General features: G+C 34.5%; 2 protein-coding genes across 3 annotated transcripts; both read right to left on the reverse strand.

Moving 5' to 3' along the window:
* Positions 1-304: 304 nt before the first annotated feature.
* LOC122278961 (peroxidase 42-like) lies at positions 305-2,384 on the reverse strand. The gene is made up of 4 exons (XM_043089184.1): positions 2,099-2,384; positions 1,816-2,004; positions 1,217-1,382; positions 305-1,035 (listed from the first exon to the last, which is right to left on the reverse strand). Exons 1-4 carry the CDS (start codon positions 2,327-2,329, stop codon positions 626-628), a joined length of 996 nt encoding a protein of 331 aa, XP_042945118.1. The 5' UTR covers positions 2,330-2,384; the 3' UTR covers positions 305-625.
* A 15,325-nt stretch (positions 2,385-17,709) lies between these two features.
* On the reverse strand, positions 17,710-18,743 carry LOC122279692 (MYB-like transcription factor ETC3). Of its 2 annotated transcripts, XM_043090471.1 has the most exons (4): positions 18,466-18,743; positions 18,310-18,384; positions 18,111-18,198; positions 17,710-18,013 (listed from the first exon to the last, which is right to left on the reverse strand). In XM_043090471.1, the coding sequence occupies exons 2-4, from the start codon at positions 18,365-18,367 to the stop codon at positions 17,905-17,907; spliced, it is 255 nt and encodes an 84-aa protein (XP_042946405.1). In that variant the 5' UTR covers positions 18,368-18,384; positions 18,466-18,743; the 3' UTR covers positions 17,710-17,904. The 2 variants fall into 2 exon arrangements, with proteins under 2 accessions (XP_042946405.1, XP_042946404.1); XM_043090470.1 differs by lacking the exon at positions 18,466-18,743 and having other exon boundaries at positions 18,310-18,459.
* Positions 18,744-20,274: the final 1,531 nt, after the last annotated feature.

Genomic DNA, 20,274 nt, shown 5'->3' on the forward strand with positions numbered 1-20,274 from the left:
GTCCTTATCCCACAAAACTACGACACAAAGCTGGCGTGCATAAATTTATATGCATAATAAAATATACGTCTATACCAGCAAATCTTATCCTAATAATTGTTTGCCCTTTTTCTTTATCCTTCTAGGGTATCTTTCCAATTTACTTTTCCAATTTACTTTTCTTGTTTCTGTTTTGTCCAGTGCTAATTACTTTGATGCTTTAAGCAAGGCCCCTCTTTTCTTTTCCCTTTTTTGTTTTCTTGTTTACATTGGATTCCAATCCAAAATGTGCTGCCATGTTGATGACATTGCGAGAGAAGTAGCATACGCACGAACCATTAATGACTGTCATCATTGAATATCCTTGCATCATACACCATCACCATCCTCCATAGATATACATACATCCAACATCCACCATGCCCATCATAACGTTAACCTCACGTGAGGAAGAAAGGAGAAAACCTAAACTAATTAAAGCAGTGTTTGTGCTCTACACGGTTACAATTTTAATACCGGTCACTCGCATGCACTAATCACTGCCCATTAAGCAACAAACGCATCTAGAAAGCCCATATTATTCTGCAATTCTCAATCTTCCCCACACACAGATAAGGAAAGAAGAGCTAAACTTATGGTATATCTTTCAGTGAAGCTTGTTGGCAACATTGCACTGCTTTCTGATCTCACCCTTTGTGCCAGTAAGAGGGTTGTTCTCAGAGAGAATGGTGATGGCTCTTGAAAACTCCTTGAAAAAGTAGTCCTGGCTCTTGGCCATTTTCTTCACATAAGGCTTGGTCCTCTTATCAGTGGCAAGTTGGTGGTCCACTATCAACAAACCTTTGTTATCCAATATGTTCCTGTAATAGTTATTGTCTAGTTTCATTGGGGTCCCACGATCATTTCTCACATACTGAACAGCCTTGGGGTCTGGGATTGCATCAGGGCACTTGTAGAGCATGTGCTCAACATGATTAGGGTTGAGCACAGGGTCAACTTCTGGGTATAAACGGTGCACCAGCTTCACACAGTGAGTTCGACCAACACTGTGAGCTCCTGTTTGAAACAACAAAGACCAAACAAAACAATTTAAAGTCTTTTGGATATGGATATGTTCATCTGGTATGAATTAATGTATGCATGTACACTTTTTTGTCTGAAAATAACAGATGTTATGTATATTCGTACTATTTATGTTTATGGTTTGATGGATGCTTTAAGGGCATCATATATATACCTAGCAAAGCAACCACTCCAGGGGTGTCAATACCAATGGCACCAAACCTCTCAAGGACCACAGAGATACTCTCATTGTGGTCTGGGAGGTACTGCTCGAGCACTTCTGCTCTGCTCTTCCTACCATCTCTTCTGCCAGTCTTGAGAGGGATGTAAGGGCCTCCCACCTGCACCAAAGTTCAACCAGTTTTACATTCACACGCTAGAGTAGTATAAATATGTAATAACCGGTTAGCTTCTTTAGCTATAAAAGGAAAAAGTACAAGGAAACAGTTTAAACGGCCTAAGAATTGCATGCAATTTTGTGGATCAGAACTTTTTAGAACCCTGAACATCTGTAGTACAGACGCTTGATCTATCGAATCTTGGTAAAAAGAAACTCATCAGTTTGTGTACAATTCGTGGAGGTTCAGTAATCTATGGTATGCATGTGAAATGAACGGTTCTGAGATCAAATGCAAATGAATATGTATGTATATACATTCAAATTTGGACCCAGAATAAAGAAGGGAATGGGTGGGAAAATGTGGATCTGGAAAACCAAATGGCTAAAGGTGCAAGTGACAAAGAAAGGGAGTGCCGTGAGGCCAAGGAAATTACCGCAACAATGCCATCTCTAGCAGACAACACGAGGATATCTGCACAGGACACCACTCCAGGACACTCCCTCTCCACAGCTTCTTTGATGGTGTCGAGGTACCTGAAGTTCCTTAGCCCGAAGCTCCTGTCTGTCTCCTTCTCAGACAAGCTTCTCCTTGTTGAGTCCAGCAGCAGTGAAGCATCACATGACTAGTTCTCAAACCATAGAAATGCTTTCATCAAAAACAAGAAAATCTTCGATCCACACAAAATGACAAACAGAAGAAAAAAATCGAGAGCTTACCTGAACAGCACAGTCATGAAAGATGTTCCTCAGCCAAGAGAAAGCAGTGTTCTTGTGGCGCTTGTAGAGGAGCCTGACTTGTTCATGGATGATGTCTTCAGCCTGAGGGCATGAATCCTTGTAAAATTGCATCACAAGACCTGGATCCTCCTCATTATTTGCAGAAGCAGGGCTGAGGGAAACTGCTATTAAGGACAACAAAGCAAAGAAGAAGAGAGCTTTGGAGGCCATTTCTCAGTTCTCAGTGACTGACTGTACTTTGGTTCTAATGGCTGCTTCTTAAATAACCCAAGGACGGATAGATTGAACAGAAAATTAAGCCACAAGACTCATTATCGTAACTGTTATTAATTACGATTATGATGCATGCATTTGATCTTTTTTAACACTTGTAGCGTTTGCAGCATTTACTGCTCAAAAGACAAAAACTTTTAATTTCATCTTTTGCTGAAAATACTGAAACCAGTTATGATTCGTGATGGTATTTGTGCGTTGTAATTTAGTGAGATCAGAGATTCAATCAGGACCACTGCCAACTTGATAGCTTGATCCTACGGTCTTAGCTGGCCTTGATCTGTATTCTAAAGGAATTTACCTAAAAAAAATGCAGAACCCCTATAATAATCGAGTAATGCTATTTTCCTTTCAAGAAGACGACTGTGATAAGGACTAGTGGAGATCAAGATCTATATAATGTAGTTATATTAATGCATCCAGTATAATTATTGCAGATGAATAGTTTGAGTACTGCAAATTACAACACCGACAGTTCAATATGGTAGTGTTAACGTGGTCTATTCAGCAGGCAATCCCTGGCTGACTGCCATTTTCACATTATATAAATCTTTGCTGGCTTTACATTTACTCAAAAACTGGATCTCGAGGTGAGCATGCTACAGATCAACAAGCAACTGCGAAGGAATTTTTACGCATTCACTTAAATTATTGCTTTTAGTACTGTAAAACAATGATAGTATAAGTGCCCACTTGCTATATATTTAGATATTATAAATATATATTCATCCCGTGAGCATCTTTTCCAAAGATTTCCCTGGCTTGAGTGCACTCTTATATATGTTCAGTACTCTTGCCGACCATAGGAATAGCAAAAGCAAAAGCGACAAATACCTAGCCATCACGTCCAAATGAAGTGAGCCCTTCACCATCCATTATTATTAGTGATATTAAGATAATTGGCATAGCTTATTCAAGACTGAAACAAGTAGTTGAAGATGGGGTCCTCAATCGGACGTAAGTAGAAATTATGGGGTGGGGCTAATTATTTGTCTAATTTCTCAATAATTTATCTTTTAATTCCTTGTCTAATCATATTATCCACCCCTATTCTTATATTTCTTTTTCTTCTAACGATAATATTACTTTGCAAACCAAAAAAAAGTTGATGATGGAGGAGACATCTAAGGCCGGATGATCATTCCCATCTTGGATAAAGTAATTTTCATGATTCAATAAATATGATAAATGTCCATTACGCACGCAATATATAATTACATATAATTTTTAAAAAAGTTGAACTTAAAAAATTGTTACATGTTCATTCATTAAAAAAAAATAATAATAATTTAACTAAAAAAAATTACACAAAAATAAACTCATAAATTTTTTTTTAAGTTAAATAAACTCATAAACTGATGTGACTTAATGTAGTATATTAGATTGTAAAATTACTTTTATTATAAAATAAATCTAACAGATTCTATAAAATCATATCAATTTATGAGTTTATTTTATATAATCTTTTTATATCTGTAATGGTTCTCTTAAAGAAAATAAATTAAGAAGCTGAGTTTTTTTAACACGTAATAGATTGATCACGCTGGCCTGATGCAAAGCAATGGCATGAGAAGTAATATATATATATATATATATATATATATACAAGGTTGCACATTATTAGAAGCAATATGACAAATTATTCAAATGGTCCCAAGTACGTACGGCGAGATAGTTTTTGGTATATATTGTAAATGCATAACGAAATAGACTAAATTAAATTAATGAAATGAAAGAGATTGCATTGTCCCATTCTTCATCCCCTTTCATATTTGCATATCCACCATATACAATATAGGTTAACAAATTAAAGTCAAAATAAATGATTTTAACCTTTTCGAAAAGAAAACATGTTGATTTCCTTTCACGTACGCTCATGTCACGTCGAGATATTGTAAAAGAAAAAAATTACACAATCCGATTCAATACATCGAAAACAATTAGTTAACATGATGGTTAACCATATATTAAAATACAAAAGAAAAAAATAATATTGATTTTTTAAATTATCTATCGAGTTATGAAAAAGATTCAACAAAATAGAAACGGCATTAATTAGGTATTTAAAATCATTTTATTTAAGAGAGGAATCATTAGACACCCATCTTTCTTATTCTGATCTTGAAGCTAGTCGCAAATATATATCTATATATAGATCTTCAATGATCTTGGAAATAGTCAAAGTTTATTACTTATGACATGTGATAAAAGCCCATTGTTTTGAGCGTTTTAAAGACATTATGTTATCAAAATCATAAAAACCTTAAAAAAATTTAAAAAAAAAGACAGATATAAACGTAAACGTAGTAGAGCAAAGTAGGCATGTGTAGATGCTTTGCATTCCCAATGACTATGTTATTAATACCGACGCAAAATACGAGTAAATTAAGTAATAAAGGCCGGCCAACATATCACGGCCTTATCTTATGTTTGATAACCGACGGACCCCATCCAGTATCTACTACCTAATATCTAAGGACCTTAAATTTAAATTCGAGTTAAAAGAATACGGAAAATGTTAAACAGAAATTCTTGGGTCCCGAATTCGAGTGTACATAATCCTCTCTCTTTTTATTTTTCACTTAGTAATTAAGTAAATATTTTAAGAATATAAAAAATAAAAAATAAAAAAACAGTTACATTTGGTGAGAATTTAAGAGAAGCTTTTCGATAGCTGTAACAGCACTCAATGTTAAATAGCTCTATGAGTTTATCCCCCTCAATTTTATTACTCATAATGTATTTTAATTTTTTTTTAGTTAATAATTAAAAAGGTAAATATTAATGAAATTGTGTAATTTTTATTTTTTTAAAGATTAAAGATGTTAAAAAATGTTTAAAAGAAAATTATAATAATAAAAAATAAAAAATTTTCAACTGGTGGTAAACCGAAAAGGTGGGCGGCCTGCTAACAGCATCCAAAGAATAATGCTACGTAGCCCTACCGACAGTTGTTACCGAGAGTTGTGACCAAGGGGTAGATTTTGCTATGTTTTGTGTGTGTGTGTGTGTTTTTTTTTTATAAATTTATAAAGAAAAAACATTTCTTTGAATTAAAAAAACTATTTTAATTCATCTTATCTCATCTAATCAAATTATTATAATTTTTCTAAACTTTCAAAAAAAAAAAATAACAAACAATTAAAAATTTCCAAACCCCAAAACAAAAATAATAATAAAATTTTTCATTTTTACAGTATTATATTCAACTTTTAACTCTCATATCATCTTATTTCATATTTCTAGAATAAAATAACTTTACAATATGATGTATTACATTATTACATATTAGTTTGTGAATTTACAAAATTTTGGGTAGTTTCTTTATAACTAAAATATTTTTCTAATTCAAAATAGATAGCTTTAAGTATTTAATAATATTGTAATTCTTGGTGTGTTTAACATCTTAGACTCTCAAGAGTCATGCTACAGTATCCAAGAGGTCTTATCGAGAGTAGAAATATGTGAATAATAATGAAATTATTTAAATTAAGATATTTTATTGAGTTTAAGGAAATGAGAAGAAAAAAAAATTAAATAAAAATATTATAAAGCTCAAATATTGTTTGAATATAATTTTTTAATACAATTTTTATTTTGAAATTTGAAAAAAAAATATTTTTTATATTTTGATTGTGAGTGAAAAAGTTAAATATTTGAAATTAAATAGTATTTTATGTTTAAATGATATTTATGAATAAAATGTCTAAGAACAATTATGTTGACAGACAAAGGCTTATGAAATATTTTAATCTGGCCTATTGGATCATCCGAAACCCATGAAATTGCTCGCTTCTAATGCTAGCGTGAGGGGTACAAGGCTACAACATAACTAAGGATTTCAACCCACCAAAAAAGGACAGGAAAAAAAAAAGAAAAGAAAAAACACAGCATATTATTGTCAAAAGGAGTTGTGTTCAAGAAAAGTTTTGGTGAATCGGAATGTGTATTTTATTGCTGTGTATTAAGGTTATGTTGGATACCCAAAGTTTCTTAAAATGGGGTTGAGAAGATTGGGCCAAGACGGGATTGGTTGGAGCCCAATATGTACTTTGTCACATGTAGGGGGTGTAATCGCCCAGTTTGAAGGTCACAAATTAAAAATTTCGATCAACCATTTTTCCGGATTGAGATCGGACTGACCATCTATATAAATTGGACTGGATTGTTAGCTATCAGTTCGGATCAATGTAAAATAAACCAAACATACGAAAAATCCAAAGCCACTTTTAGTATGTATTTTGACTATTTTCGGTCCATCAATACAAAAAACTTCACAATGTTTATACTTTTAAATATTAATTATTTATCTTTATTTACATATTTTGTACTTAAAAATTATCCCTATCAATGAGAATTAACAATCATCATAATAAAATTAGAAACAAAAAATAGAAAAAATGAAATTAAAAAATATAATATCATCCAAACTTAATAAATCTGGTCAATAGTGATACATTAGATGAAAATTATATATAATACCTGTATTAAATAATATATATATATATATAATTGTTAAATGGAGGGGTGCCCACGTGAGGTAGACCCCTCCTTCACTCTGTATAACGCATGACTTTAAGTCATGCATTACTTGCTTATAACGCATGGCTTAAAGGCCATGCGTTACTGCCATTTATTGGCAGTTTAATGCTGGCCTTTAAGGCTAGCTGTGTAGGGGGCTATCCTCTTTTGGTTCTTGGTAATTATCTGAATTAGTAAAAATCTCTCTTTTATTTTCTTTTAAAATAGTATTTAGGTTGTGGATTTGTTAAAATATTACTCCAGTTTTAAACTATATAATCCACTTTACCACTAAGTGGATACTCTTGAGATTTGTCGATCTGGAGAAACTTGTAGAGCAATTTTATAAGCTGAGCTTGAGGTATTTTCCACTGTGCTTTCTAACATTGGTATCAGAGCTTTTATAATTGCTTCTAGTTTCTTTTTTGCATATGCATGTAAACTGTGATTGTGTTTTTTTTTTTTCATGTGATTCGCGCACATGTGGTGCTGCAATGTTTAAAACAAAAAATTTTTTTTTGGGTTGAGCCGCTGTGCAGTGGTGCTGCGCGCAGCACCTCTGCATTCGATGGTGCAGCGCGCACCACCTGTAATGGTGTTGCGCGCACCATAAGGGGCCAATGGTGCTCCGTGCACCGTGGGGGCACCATTTTGGTGCGACAAGCACCGCCTCGGTGCTACACGCACCAAAGGGGTGTTGCCAGCACCACCTAGGTGCTGCAGCAGCACCCAGCTTCCTCTGGAAACTGTTTCCGGCGAACAGCGGCGCCGATGACCCCCTTAAACGGCGGCTGCATTTTGCTAGTTTTGCAATTACTGTTCACGTGAACAGTAACTACTGGAGGAAGAAGATGACTTAAGTCATCTGGTTTTTTGCATGGGCTTGGGCCCTTTGGCGCACTATGTTTTAGGTTTAAAAAGAAAAAAAAAATGGGTGTTTTTCAGTTTTTTAAGTTATGTCTTTTAAAACCGAAATAAAAAAAATAAAGTGGCACAATGGGTTTTGAACCCAATACCTCCTACTAAACTAATGAGATGGGCGCTTCAATGGGCTGCGAATATCCTTTGGTTTAGGTGGAGTTTTTTAAATGTTTTTATAATAGTTTGTTTTTGTTAAATTTTTTTTTTTGCATGATTTAATATATGCTTAGATATATTGTTATATTACATGTGATCTTTTATTTAATTTTTAGATTAAATGCTATAACATGTATGTGTGTATTGAACATGTGGAAATGTGATATTTTATCATCTATGAATGTTAGATTTGAATGTTTAGACATTAGTTTTTATTTTTTTTAATGATAAAATAAAAAATCCCACTAAGTAGTCTTAGTTAGAATTGTCAGTGTGAATGATAGACTGAAAGACTTGCAGTGACCCTAGTAAGAACTGTAAATGTACTGTATAGCTAAAAGACCATGGTGACCCCAGTAAGAACTGTAAATGCACTGTATAGTCAAAAAGACTACAGTGACCCCAGGAAGAATTGTAAATGCACTGGAACAAGAAAAATGGACTGTAATGGTCTTCTATGAACTATTTTTGTAGACTGACCCAACAGGTTGTTATAGTCTAGATAGCTGTTCTTGTAGACTGACCCAAAAGGTTAATGCGGTTTTAGTAAGTTATGTCTTTACATGTGACTAGAGTTAGATGACTACTTAAGATAGTGGGAGTATGGTTGAGATTTATGATGATAAATTCTCTCATATTTGATTTTTAAATTTGCGCGAGAATTAGGATAGAAATTTAATAATTGGATATTGTGGCACAAGAGATGATTCTGAAGCCTAGCGATTTTTTGATCTTGCGACATGTCTAAATTATTCTTTTTCTAGCCTGAAAAGACACGGTAGATTTCTTAGGTGTGTGTGTAATATCCTTTCTTTGCATATTGTAGTGAAATGACATCCAAGAGTATTGTTACCGACTTAAATAAATGGGAGAAATTAGATGGGGAAAACTATGACATATGGAATCGCAAGATCCAATATGTCTTAGACGAGTAAAAGGTCTTGGAGGCCTTATCTCACACCCTTATTGTGCCAGGGAAAGGGAATTCGGAACAACACAAGATAGATCAACAAGCCTATATTCAATGGGCTAAGAAAAATCGATGCGTGTGCATAATAATGTTAAGCAGCATGCACAATGATCTAATGTGTGAGTTCGATGTCTATGACACTGCCCAAAGCATGTGTGAGGCTTTGAAATTGAAGTTTGGTGGAACTTCAGCCACTAGGTTGCGTGGATTAATCATGAGGTTCGACTCCTATAAGATGCGCTCTGACCACACGATGAAGCAGCATTTTAGGGCTATGTCAACTATGATCTGCGAACTTAGCTTGGCAGGAAACAACCTGATAGATGAACAGTAAGTCCAGACAGTGATAAGATCACTGTTGAATTTTTGGGAGAATATGAGCTAGAACCTGATGCATAACGAGAATATCAAAGACTTTGATGATGTCTCGCATTACTTGGAATTGGAGGCTGAGCGCCTTGAGGCTGCTAAGCCCAATCATACGGCCTATGTGGCTAATGCTGGTTCGCGTAAGGCATCAAGGTCTAAGAGGTCTAAGTGCAAGAAGTCCAAGAGGGGCAAGCGCGGGAAAAACAAGTCAAAATTAGAGTGCTTCAATTGCGGAAAGATTGACCACTTCGCTCGTGACTGCATTGAGCCAAAAAAGGTACACTCTGACTTTTCTCGCATTGTTTTTGTAACTAGCCATGTGATGGTTGTTCACTCCTATCCTATGTGGACTGTTAATTCAGGAGCGACCGAGCACATAGCGCGAGATAGAGTCGGATTTGTGGAGTATCGTCGGATTCCAACTGGGAGCCGTGATATCAAGGTGGGGAATGGAGTTAGCGTGGAGGTACTGGGACTTGGTACCTACAAGTTGGACTTGCGGGGTGGCCGCACTCTTTTCCTCCACAATGTGTTATACGCTCTCGAAATCCGACGAAATTTACTTTCAGTTGTTACTCTAATAAAACTTGGTTTTAGGATTGTTTTTTAAAACAATTATGTTTCCTTTTATTTGGGTCATGTGTTTTATGACAATGCTTTTCTGCAAGATGGTTTTATGATATTGGATTTGATTTATTCTAATATAAATGAATCTATTGCTTTTCTTTCTTCATCTGCTGATAATTTAGATTCATATACATGTCATGCTAGGCTTGGCCATATAGGGCAAGATAGAATGACTCGGTTAGGTAGAGAAGGCCTAATAGGTAATCTCGCTAAGGCCATCTTGCCCACGTGTGAATGTTGTCTAATGGGAAAAACTAAGAGAAAACCGTTTGGAGAAGCCACTAGGGCATCTTTTCCACTGCAATTAGTCCACTCAGACATCTGTGGTCCAATGAGTGTGAGGGCAAGATACGGAGGTGTTTACTTCATCACTTTTATAGATGATTTTTCACGTTACGGTCATGTTTACTCAATCTCCCATAAGTCTGAAGCATTGGAATGTTTTAGACGATATCTAAGAATGGTTGAGAATCAGTTAGACAAGAGTTTAAAAACTCTAAGAATTGACCGAGGACGAGAATATCTCTTTGACCAATTTAAAAGGCTCTGTGATGAAAAAGGAATCAAAATACAATTAACGATGCCGAGTACGCCGCATCAAAATGGAGTGGCAGAAAGGAGAAATCGAACACTGCTTAAGATGGTTAGGTCAATGATGGCGCAAGCAAACCTACCAATTTCTTTTTGGGGGATGCACTTTTGACTGTTACCTATATTCTTAACCAAGTGCCCTCCAAATTAGTAATTTCCACCTCATATGAACTATAGATCGGCGAGAAATCAAATTTGAGTAACTTGCAGGGTTCAACGGGTTTTGTTCATGATCTTTCTTATAAGTATGAGAAATTAGACCCTAGAGGGAAGAAGTGTATCTTTATAAGGTACTCAGAACACTCTAAAGGGTATGTATTAATAGGTGAATAAACTGATGGAAGTGTAATTGAGATTGAATCACGAGATGTGGATTTCATTGAAAATGAATTTCCAAGTAGAGGTGAGGTTGATAGGAGTTTAGAACTTCATGAGATTGTGGAACAAGAGGAAAGTGTTCCAAGGAATTTAGTTGAGAATGAGAAAGAAATTCTTCAAGCTCCTACAAATAAAAAGGACTTAAATCCTAATGAGAGCACACCATTTGTCAATCAATCACAACAACCTCAGCCGCATAGAAGCATACGTGAAAGTATTCCCCGTCGTCGTTTTGAGATTGAAGGGGAAGCTTTTATGATAACTCCACATGACGATGATGAGCTTAGGACAATTTATGAGGCTCTCTCATCTTCTACTAAAGACGAGTGGATGAAAGTTCATAATGATGAGATTGAGTCTATGAAGACTAACCAGGTCTGGGATTTGGTTGATCTACCGACATGGCGTAAGACTATTGGGAACAAATGGGTTCTTAAAGTCAAACCCAAGTCGGATGGATCGATAGATAAGTACAAAACTCGCTTAGTGGCAAAATGATATATCCAACATGAAGGTATAGATTATGAGAAAACTTTTTCATCAGTGGTGAGGTTTGCTTCAATTCGCCTGATTCTAACTATAGTAGCAAACATGGATTTGAAACTCTACCAGATGGATGTTAAGACAACATTTCTCAATGAAAAACTAGATGAGGAGATCTATATGGATCAACCAATGGGTTTTGTGGTCAAAGGTCAAGAGCACAAAGTGTGCAAGTTCAAACGATCAATATATGGCCTAAAACAATTATCTAGGCAATGGTACCTTAGATTCCATCAAACTGTTCTTTCGAATGGGTTTACGATGATCACAGAGGACCAAGAAGAGTTTCATTATGTTGTCATTATATGTTGACGACATACTACTAGCTGGAAATGATAAAAGGTTGATAGTTGCCACAAAAGAGTGGTTATCCTTGAATTTTGAGATGAAGGATATGAGTTAGGTAGAATACATTCTGGGAGTTAAGATCTACAGAGATCGCTCAAAAAAACTTTTATGTTTGTCCCAACAGACTTACATAAAGAAAGTCCTCGAGCATTTCCTAATGAATGGATGTAAACCCATTGATAACCTTGTTGCAAAAAGCGCGAACTTATCTAAAGAGTTGTGTCCTAAGACTCAAATAGAAAAAGAAAGATGGCCAGTGTCCCTTATGCTAATGCTGTGGGTAGTCTGATGTACGCTGTAACAGCCCGCTAGAAATTCAATTGTGGAATTTCTATTGACTTTAGGAACCTCGTGAATAGTCTATAAGTTTTCACGAATCCATTAATCATATAGGTTTTAGGCTAACTACATAGTTAGTGTTATTACTCATTATGATATCAGAAGTGTTTTTGATTATTGGAGATAGTTAGAAGTGTCAAAATGTATTATGGTTTATGTCATTAGACTCGGAGGGTTATTTAAGGTCTTATGGCGCAATAACACTTTTTCATAATTTCGGGCAAAATGTCTGTTCAAAACTGTAGATATTAATGGATAAAAATATCTTAAGCTAATTTTGTGGATATTATTGGGTAAAAATATTTTAAGTTAATTTCGTGAATATTATTGGGTAAAAATATCTTGAGTTAATTTTTGTAGATATTAATAGGTAAGAGAGTCCTACACTCCACTCTCACTCCGGTAAGAGAGTCCTACACTTAACTCTCACTTCAGGTAAGAGAGTCCTACACTTAACTCTCACTTCAGTCTCATCTTTTCCATATCTCATCCAAGTATCTCCAGCCACCCCTCCCCACAAAATTATCTTCATTTACGCTTTCCATTTAAAGAATACCAAACACTCTCTCTCGGACAGTTTTTAGGAGTTCTTTTGCACGCCCATTTCGAAGCTGTTGTAAGTGTTTTATCATAAAGTCTCCTTCATATAAGGTGTTTCTTTTTGAGTCTAGTTTACATGGATATCTTATTTGCCTCATTTGAATATCATTTGGTCAGTCAAATATTGTGTAAACTATAGAAAGGTCATTCTGGGAGATAAACTGGAGAATATGTTATAGTTTGGAGTTTTTGACCAATCTAATGGATAGATATTGGTCCGAAATTTTTATGGAGTATTTTTAACATGTATATATGACTATTGGTTGAGGATTTTTGCATGATTAAAGGTTTTGATGAAAGATTTTCTTAGATTTAGAAACTTAGAAACTGGAAGAGGAAAAACAGTTTCTGTTTTGAGAAAGTTTAACTCTTTGGTGGTCTAAACCTATTCTAATAACTTTGATAATTTTATTGGAGGATCCTAAGCATCTTATATACATGTTATATTATTATTTTGAAGATATTTGATGTTAGTTTCAAAGATATGAAATTTTATGTAAAGAGATATTCAGATAAGCCAAAGTGTGGATGTTCTTGGCTAAATTTATGTTTTGGTTAATTTTTAACCATGTGATCTTGAATTAGAAGCTTATATATGTTTTAGGACATCTTTTTAAACCATGTGATGGTTTGGTTTGAAAATCACAAATTTATAAGTCATAGATCAAAAGGTTGATCAAAATAAGTTGGAAACAAAAATCAATAGAAATAGCATATGAGAATTTCGGCCCTATGGAGTTTTAATAGTTGTGATTAGTTTTAAATTTTTATAAATTGATATTTGAGTTGAGGATAAAATTTACATGAGGTATGTAAATTTTGGTGACTTTTTGAGTTAGTATGCAAAATCCTTAAGTTATGGGTAAAAATGTCATTTTCCTACATGTAGAGAGTAAAATGGAAATTTTACTCTTTAAAGTATTTTCCATATTTCAAGTTATTATTGATCTAGTGGTAACTTTTAGAATCACTAATTTCAGTTCCTCGTGATCACACTTGAAGTTTTATAAGAAACGCGGAGATCGAGGTAAGTTAGCTTTTAACTTACTAGCAGTCTACTGTGTATGTGTGCTAAGTAAAGGAACTACAGTATATGTATATGTGTTATTATATATGTCATGCCATGCTAAGTTATCACGTAATTGTCTGTTATACAGAATTTATTCTGTCATCAGTTTTTATCTGTTACATAATATATTCTGTCATGTATTATTGTACGTTACAAGTACGTCATGCTAAGTATGCCATCTATTACATGTATGTCAAGTCATGTAATATTCATTGTTGCAAGTATGTCATGTTAAATATGTTGTTTACTATATGTTATGCCATGTTACGAAATGTTTCTCTCTCAAGTTGGTCATGTATTTCAAGTTATGTTCAAGTCAACTTTATGTAGAATACATGGGGCCACAACAACTGTGGAGTATGTATTTAACTGCATTGAGTTTGTGTAGAATACATGGGGCCACAACAACTGTGGAGTATGTATTTATACGTAGAATACATGGGGCCACAACAACTGTGGAGTATGTATTTTTCATGTTAAGTCAAGTTTATGTAGAATACATGGGGCCACAACAACTGTAGAGTATGTATTTACACGTAGAATACATGGGGCCACAACAACTGTGGAGTATGTATTTTTCATGTTAAGTCAAGTTTATGTAGAATACATGGGGCCACAACAACTGTGGAGTATGTATTTAACTGCACTGAGTTTGTGTAGAATACATGGGGCCACAACAACTGTGAAGTATGTATTTACACGTAGAATACATGGGGCCACAACAACTGTGGAGTATGTATTTTTCATGTTAAGTCAAGTTTATGTAGAATACATGGGGCCACAACAACTGTGGAGTATGTATTTACACGTAGAATACATGAGGCCACAACAACTGTGGAGTATGTATTTTTCATGTTAAGTCAAGTTTATGTAGAATACATGGGGCCACAACAACTGTGGAGTATGTATTTAACTGCATAGTGATGTGTAGAATACATGGGGCCACAACAACTGTGGAGTATGTATTTTTAATGTTAAGTCAAGTTTGTGTAGAATACATGGGGCCACAACAACTGTGGAGTATGTATTTGCACGTAGAATACATGGGGCCACAACAACTGTGGAGTATGTATTTTTCATGTTAATTCAAGTTTCAGAGCAAGTTCATGCTAAGTCAAGTTTCAGATCAAGTTCATGTCAAGTCAAGTTCAGTTCATGTTTCAATTTAAGTTATGTCAATTATGCTATGTTGTACGCTAAGTTATTCTTCAATTACTTATGAATTTGATTATGCATTTATGCTTTTACTGTCATCCATGCATCATTAGTCTGTGTGGAAGTTTTTTTGTTAACTTGCTGAGATTTGTAATCAAATCTCACTGTGGTAGTCCCAACTACCATTCCTCCCGAATGGTAGATCTTGTTACAGGACCTGAAGGAGGATCAGGAGCTGACCAACTAGACACAGTCGACTGAACGACGGTGCGTCGTTAATGTTAATATAGTAGTTAAATTACTACTTGTACGATGAAGTTGCATCTCCAGTACTTTTGGATCATAACTATTTTGGAATAGTGCTGTGATCTTAGTTATTCAATGGATCTTTATGTATGAAGTATGTTTTAAGTATTTGGGATATTTTCAGTTTGGTGCATAGTATTGCTAAAGAAAAAAATTATCCGCTGCGAATATTGCATAATGTTAGATGCATGTTAGGATTATTGCATCTTATATGTCATGAACGGGGGCAGGTAACCTTGTGTTGCATGTCTCGATGCTTCAAATGTCCGTCCAATCCCAAACGGAATTTGGGGGCGTCACATACGCAATGATGTGTATTCGGCTTGATATATGCTATGCAGTTGGCTTAGTGAGTAGATTCTAATCTAACCTCGGACTGACTCACTGGAAAGCAGTCAAGAGGATTATGCGATATCTCAAAGGAACTGCAGACTATGTGCTGTGTTATCAAGGTTTAAATTTGCAGCTAAAAGGTTACAGCAATGCCGACTGGGGCAGTGACCTAGATGAGCTTAAATTAACCACTGGGTATGCTTTTCTACTCAACTATAGCGCCATTACATGGAGCAGCAAGAAATAATCCTGTATAGCTTTATCCACTATGGAGACAGAATACATAGCTTGTTCTGTAGCAGTTCAAGAAGCTGTTTGGTTACGGAGATTCCTCAAGCATTTAGACATTGGCACGGATACTTCAGATCCGGTGATAATATTCTACGATAGCACGGCTATTCTCGCATATGCAAAGGACTCTAAGTACCATGAAAGAACCAAACACATAGATATCAGATATCACTACATTAGAGACATAGTAATGCAAAAGGAAGTGGTTCTGAAACATTTCTTTATAAGTCGCATGGTTGCTGATCCCTTAATGAAACCCATAGTAAGAGATGTCTTTGAGACTCATGTTAAGAATCTAGGACTACGTAGACTATAAATGTATTTTGTGTTTTAAATGATATTGAGATGTAACCTTTCATTTGGGATATTAATACAATATGATTAAGTTATTATCTTTATCGTATTGTTTTTTCTTATTCACACACAAGATATGTCAACAGGCTTAGATCAGCTTACTCACACGAGCGATCGCCTTTAGCGCTTGATAAGCGAGTAGAGATGAGATATTGTGTTCTTAGATACTTATCCAAATAGATAAGTTAATTGACATAAAGATATATTGTTTTAGTGGAAGCTAAGATGAGGTCAAATGAGAGGACTATGCATGGGTTACCCCACAACCTATGTAGCCTGTGGTTAGCTAGATGTAAGATCTTCTTTAACGCTTTGTAGATGAGCAAATGAAGGAAATCGGGTTAGACGCTTAAAGAGCGGCTAGACTAAGATCTGTATGGTGTTGATATAGACATATGCTTTTTGAGAAAGAGAAATCCACCGTAGCATGTGTTTTATACTACATGTGCTTATTCGACCAAATGAGTAAGTGAGTAAATAGTTCCCTTCTTTCTCACTGTGCGAGTTCCTTTTTTTTTTTTTAAGTGTCATTTACTTTTGACTATGTCACGAGATAGAGGTTATGATATCTGCTACTTTGGCATGTTGTCTATGGCCATGATTAATACAGTCTAAAGAGGCATTGCTGGGAAAACGGTTCGACCAAAGTTGAATGATATGAGTGCAAAGGGAAGATTCTTCGATATCGCATCTTCGATAATGTTTGCTGACGTCAAACTATGACGCTACATACTGGTAGCGACTAAGGTTGTGAACATATTGAAATGATTTGGAGGTAGTCAAGAATTGTTCTGAGTTTTCTAAAGTCAAGAGGGTTTAAAAAATGCTTGATTTGATGCGATCGAATGAGTCTAGGACATAACCAGACACTTTAGGGATGTTACTATGCTAGTCTTCTTTGAGAGATATTTAGTGTATGTACTCCCACTTTTCTACAGATGTGCTTGGTGGTTGCACGACCTATTTACTTGTATGAATAAGATTGAGAACATTAGAGAAATGCTGACCTGGGATCATGCCCACTGTGTGCGAGTGAGAGATGTTAAATGGAGGGGCGCCCACATGGGGCAGACCCCTCATTCACTTTGTATAACGCATGGCTTAAAAGCCATGCGTTACTTGCTTATGACGCATGCGTCACTGCCATTTATTGGCAGTTTAACTCTAGCCTTTAAGGCCAGCCATGTAGGGGGCTATTCTTTTGGTTATTGATAATCATCTGAATTAGTAAAAATCTTTCTCTCTTTTATTCTATCTTAAAATAGTATTTAAACTGTGGATTTGTTAAAGTGTTACTCTAGTTTTAAACTACGCAGTATGCTTTACCACTAAGTGGAAACTCTTGCGATTTATCGATTTGGAGAAACTTGTGAATCAACTTTATAAGCTGAGTTTGAGGTACTTTCCGCTGTACTCTCTAACAATAATATTTTAAAAAACCATATGTATACTTTAATCGATCAGGTCATTTTAAAGAAAAATGTAATACGGTTCTGACAAAATCTTTTATAGAAAGCTCATGCACTGTTGCATTACACTACCATCTCATCTAGCTTATCTAAAACAGCAACTTGACACTACTCTACAAAAGAAGTAATTTAAGCCAAACCAAACTGGTCGTTTACATGTGGATTTGAGTGATCATGATCTTTCCCCTGAAGTACTTGTAGACGACGTTGGCCTTGAATTCCAATACTTTTCAATCTCCTCTGCAGTTCTTCCTGGAATCCTCCCAGCAATCAGAGACCACCTAGGCAGTACATGTTACCATTCCAACAATATTATCACAATTTTGCTGCGAAAATGGAGAGTGGTAGGAGTTCATGACAACCTAAGAATCAACAAACCTTTTTCCGACCAATCTGAACATCCTATCAATGAGTGTCACCTCATCTTCTGAGAATTCCAGCTTGGAATCCTGATTACTCTTTATTTCTGAAGAAAAACAACAGAGCATGTTGTTGCCTTTTTACCCTCTAAAATCAAGCTAGTTCTTGACTGAAATAACACAAAAAAGAAAGACCAGGTTTCAAATGGGTATATTACCTTTAGTATCCTCATTACTGTCATGATCATCAGTGGCATGATCTAGTAGCTTTCCCATGATTCTTCACCAGAAGTCTGCACAAGGTCAAGAAGGGTCAGGTTCTGCAGAATGATTATTCAATATGGAGGAACATAAGCAATTTATAAACAGATCACCATTAAGTTTGAGAAACGGGAAGACTGGTAGTTCTCAAACTTTGATAGGTCGTTGAGGTTATCATGATATATGATCAAGTAGTCCGTCCTTTTTCGGTTAAAATGAAGAGCCACAAATCATTCCAGCTAGTGCGTATCTGCCGCAAGCAAGATGACAAAGCAAGCTTGTGGGTTGCCGTGCTAGCTGCTGCCCTGGCACCTGTTTCTTTTATCTTCTATTGGATATTTTAGCTAGCTTTCTCTCGCATCAGTTCATTCCCAACCTTACCCGACAACTGTATGCACAGTCCGGTATCACCCCGGCAAGTGGCAACAATCATTCTTCTTCTAGGAATTATGAACTGTATTTAATTAGTCAAATGGTTCCAGTCCCTTAGAGCCCAAATTTGTAATTAATATATATATATATATATATATATATATATATATATATATATATATAAAATATCGATTTTTATCCAATTCAATAATTTATTTTATTAAAAATGTTATACCAACAATATTAAATGTTATATACCAATGAATTAGGGGCTATATTATCTTAAGGAAAATGATAAACCTACTATTAATGTAAAACTATTTACAATTTTATTAAAAATGAAAGGTAATTATGTAAAATCGAGAATATTTTTTAATGAAGTGACACAATTACATTAGTTAATTTGGAGTGGATAGTAAAATACTTGTAGATTAGTTGTAGGTATATCAGTACCATGATTTCCCATTAAAAATGAAATTCAAGTTTACAAAATTACAAATCTATCATTCATTTGATATATAGTTGTAACGTAGACTATTTTTCATAATAAAATAAATGAGAAATGCTACTATGTCCCTTAATTTAATTCACTCACTTTGGTTCCTTAATGCAATATTGCAATGTGCTGCAAATTAACTTATTAAAAAGAAAAATGATATTTACAGTTATGAATACGCAAGCGTCGTACAATCATTTAAAAAAAAGTAAAAAAATATTAAACGTACATGAAAAAATTTAATCTTTTAATAATGAACCAAACTCCTTTTCAAAATAATTATATGATATTTGCACATTTAAAGACTGTATTTAATATTATTTTATTAAAAAAAATAAAAACACAAATGTAAAATCATAAAGAAATTTTAGAGTTTTAGTTTTTCTCTTTTCGTATTTTTGAGTCCCATTTTGTTTTAAATATATATTTTTTTAATAAGTCACATTATGCCACGTTAATGGAGTAAAGTAAATGATATAAATTAGAAAGTATAATAGCATTACTAATAAAAAAAAAAGAGATAATGGAAAAGTGAAATATAATATTAGAATGTGTAATTACATATGCATAATTATTTTGGAGAAAAGTAAGATCCATAGTCTAAAAACGACATTTTCATGTCGGTCTCATGCTCTATTTTTTTCCAGATAGATTACATCATACTTGCAACGTCTAAAAATTATTTTCTAAAAATACATTGCTTTTGCTATTATGTAAAAAGCAAGGAAATCAAGGTAAAGGTATTGTTCACATTTTTTTTCCTTTTACTTCGTAATTAAAGAAATATTTTTTAATAATATTATGAACTTTTTTTTAAAATATTTAAAAATGTGAAAAATATAATTATAAAAAAACTCACGTAGTTATTGAAAGCGGTAGACGTAGTAGTGTCCAAAATTTGTACAATTATTTTATAATCATATTTTTAATTGGTCGTATTTTATTTTCTATTTCTTAAAAAAATAAATAAATGAAAGAGTCCTAAAATGAATGGCGCGACGGCAAATATGCTGACAATACATTCAACAAAAAATTTGAAAGAAACGACGTAGCA

The sequence above is a fragment of the Carya illinoinensis genome, chromosome 10 (assembly GCF_018687715.1).
Source record: "Carya illinoinensis cultivar Pawnee chromosome 10, C.illinoinensisPawnee_v1, whole genome shotgun sequence".
Taxonomy (NCBI): Eukaryota; Viridiplantae; Streptophyta; class Magnoliopsida; order Fagales; family Juglandaceae; genus Carya; species Carya illinoinensis.

Bases quoted from the DNA above. Each gene is read 5' to 3' on its own strand.
- LOC122278961 (XM_043089184.1), bottom strand. From the start codon at position 2,329: ATGGCCTCCAAAGCTCTCTTCTTCTTTGCTTTGTTGTCCTTAATAGCA. The intron at 2,005-2,098 runs GTAAGCTCTCGA...TTTGAGAACTAG, and splicing joins TTCATGACTGTGCTGTTCAG to TCATGTGATGCTTCACTGCT. The intron at 1,383-1,815 runs GTAATTTCCTTG...ACTTTGGTGCAG, and splicing joins CTAGAGATGGCATTGTTGCG to GTGGGAGGCCCTTACATCCC.
- LOC122279692 (XM_043090471.1), bottom strand. From the start codon at position 18,367: ATGGGAAAGCTACTAGATCATGCCACTGATGATCATGACAGTAATGAG. The intron at 18,199-18,309 runs GTAATATACCCA...GTTTTTCTTCAG, and splicing joins CAGTAATGAGGATACTAAAG to AAATAAAGAGTAATCAGGAT. The intron at 18,014-18,110 runs GTTTGTTGATTC...TGTACTGCCTAG, and splicing joins TTCAGATTGGTCGGAAAAAG to GTGGTCTCTGATTGCTGGGA.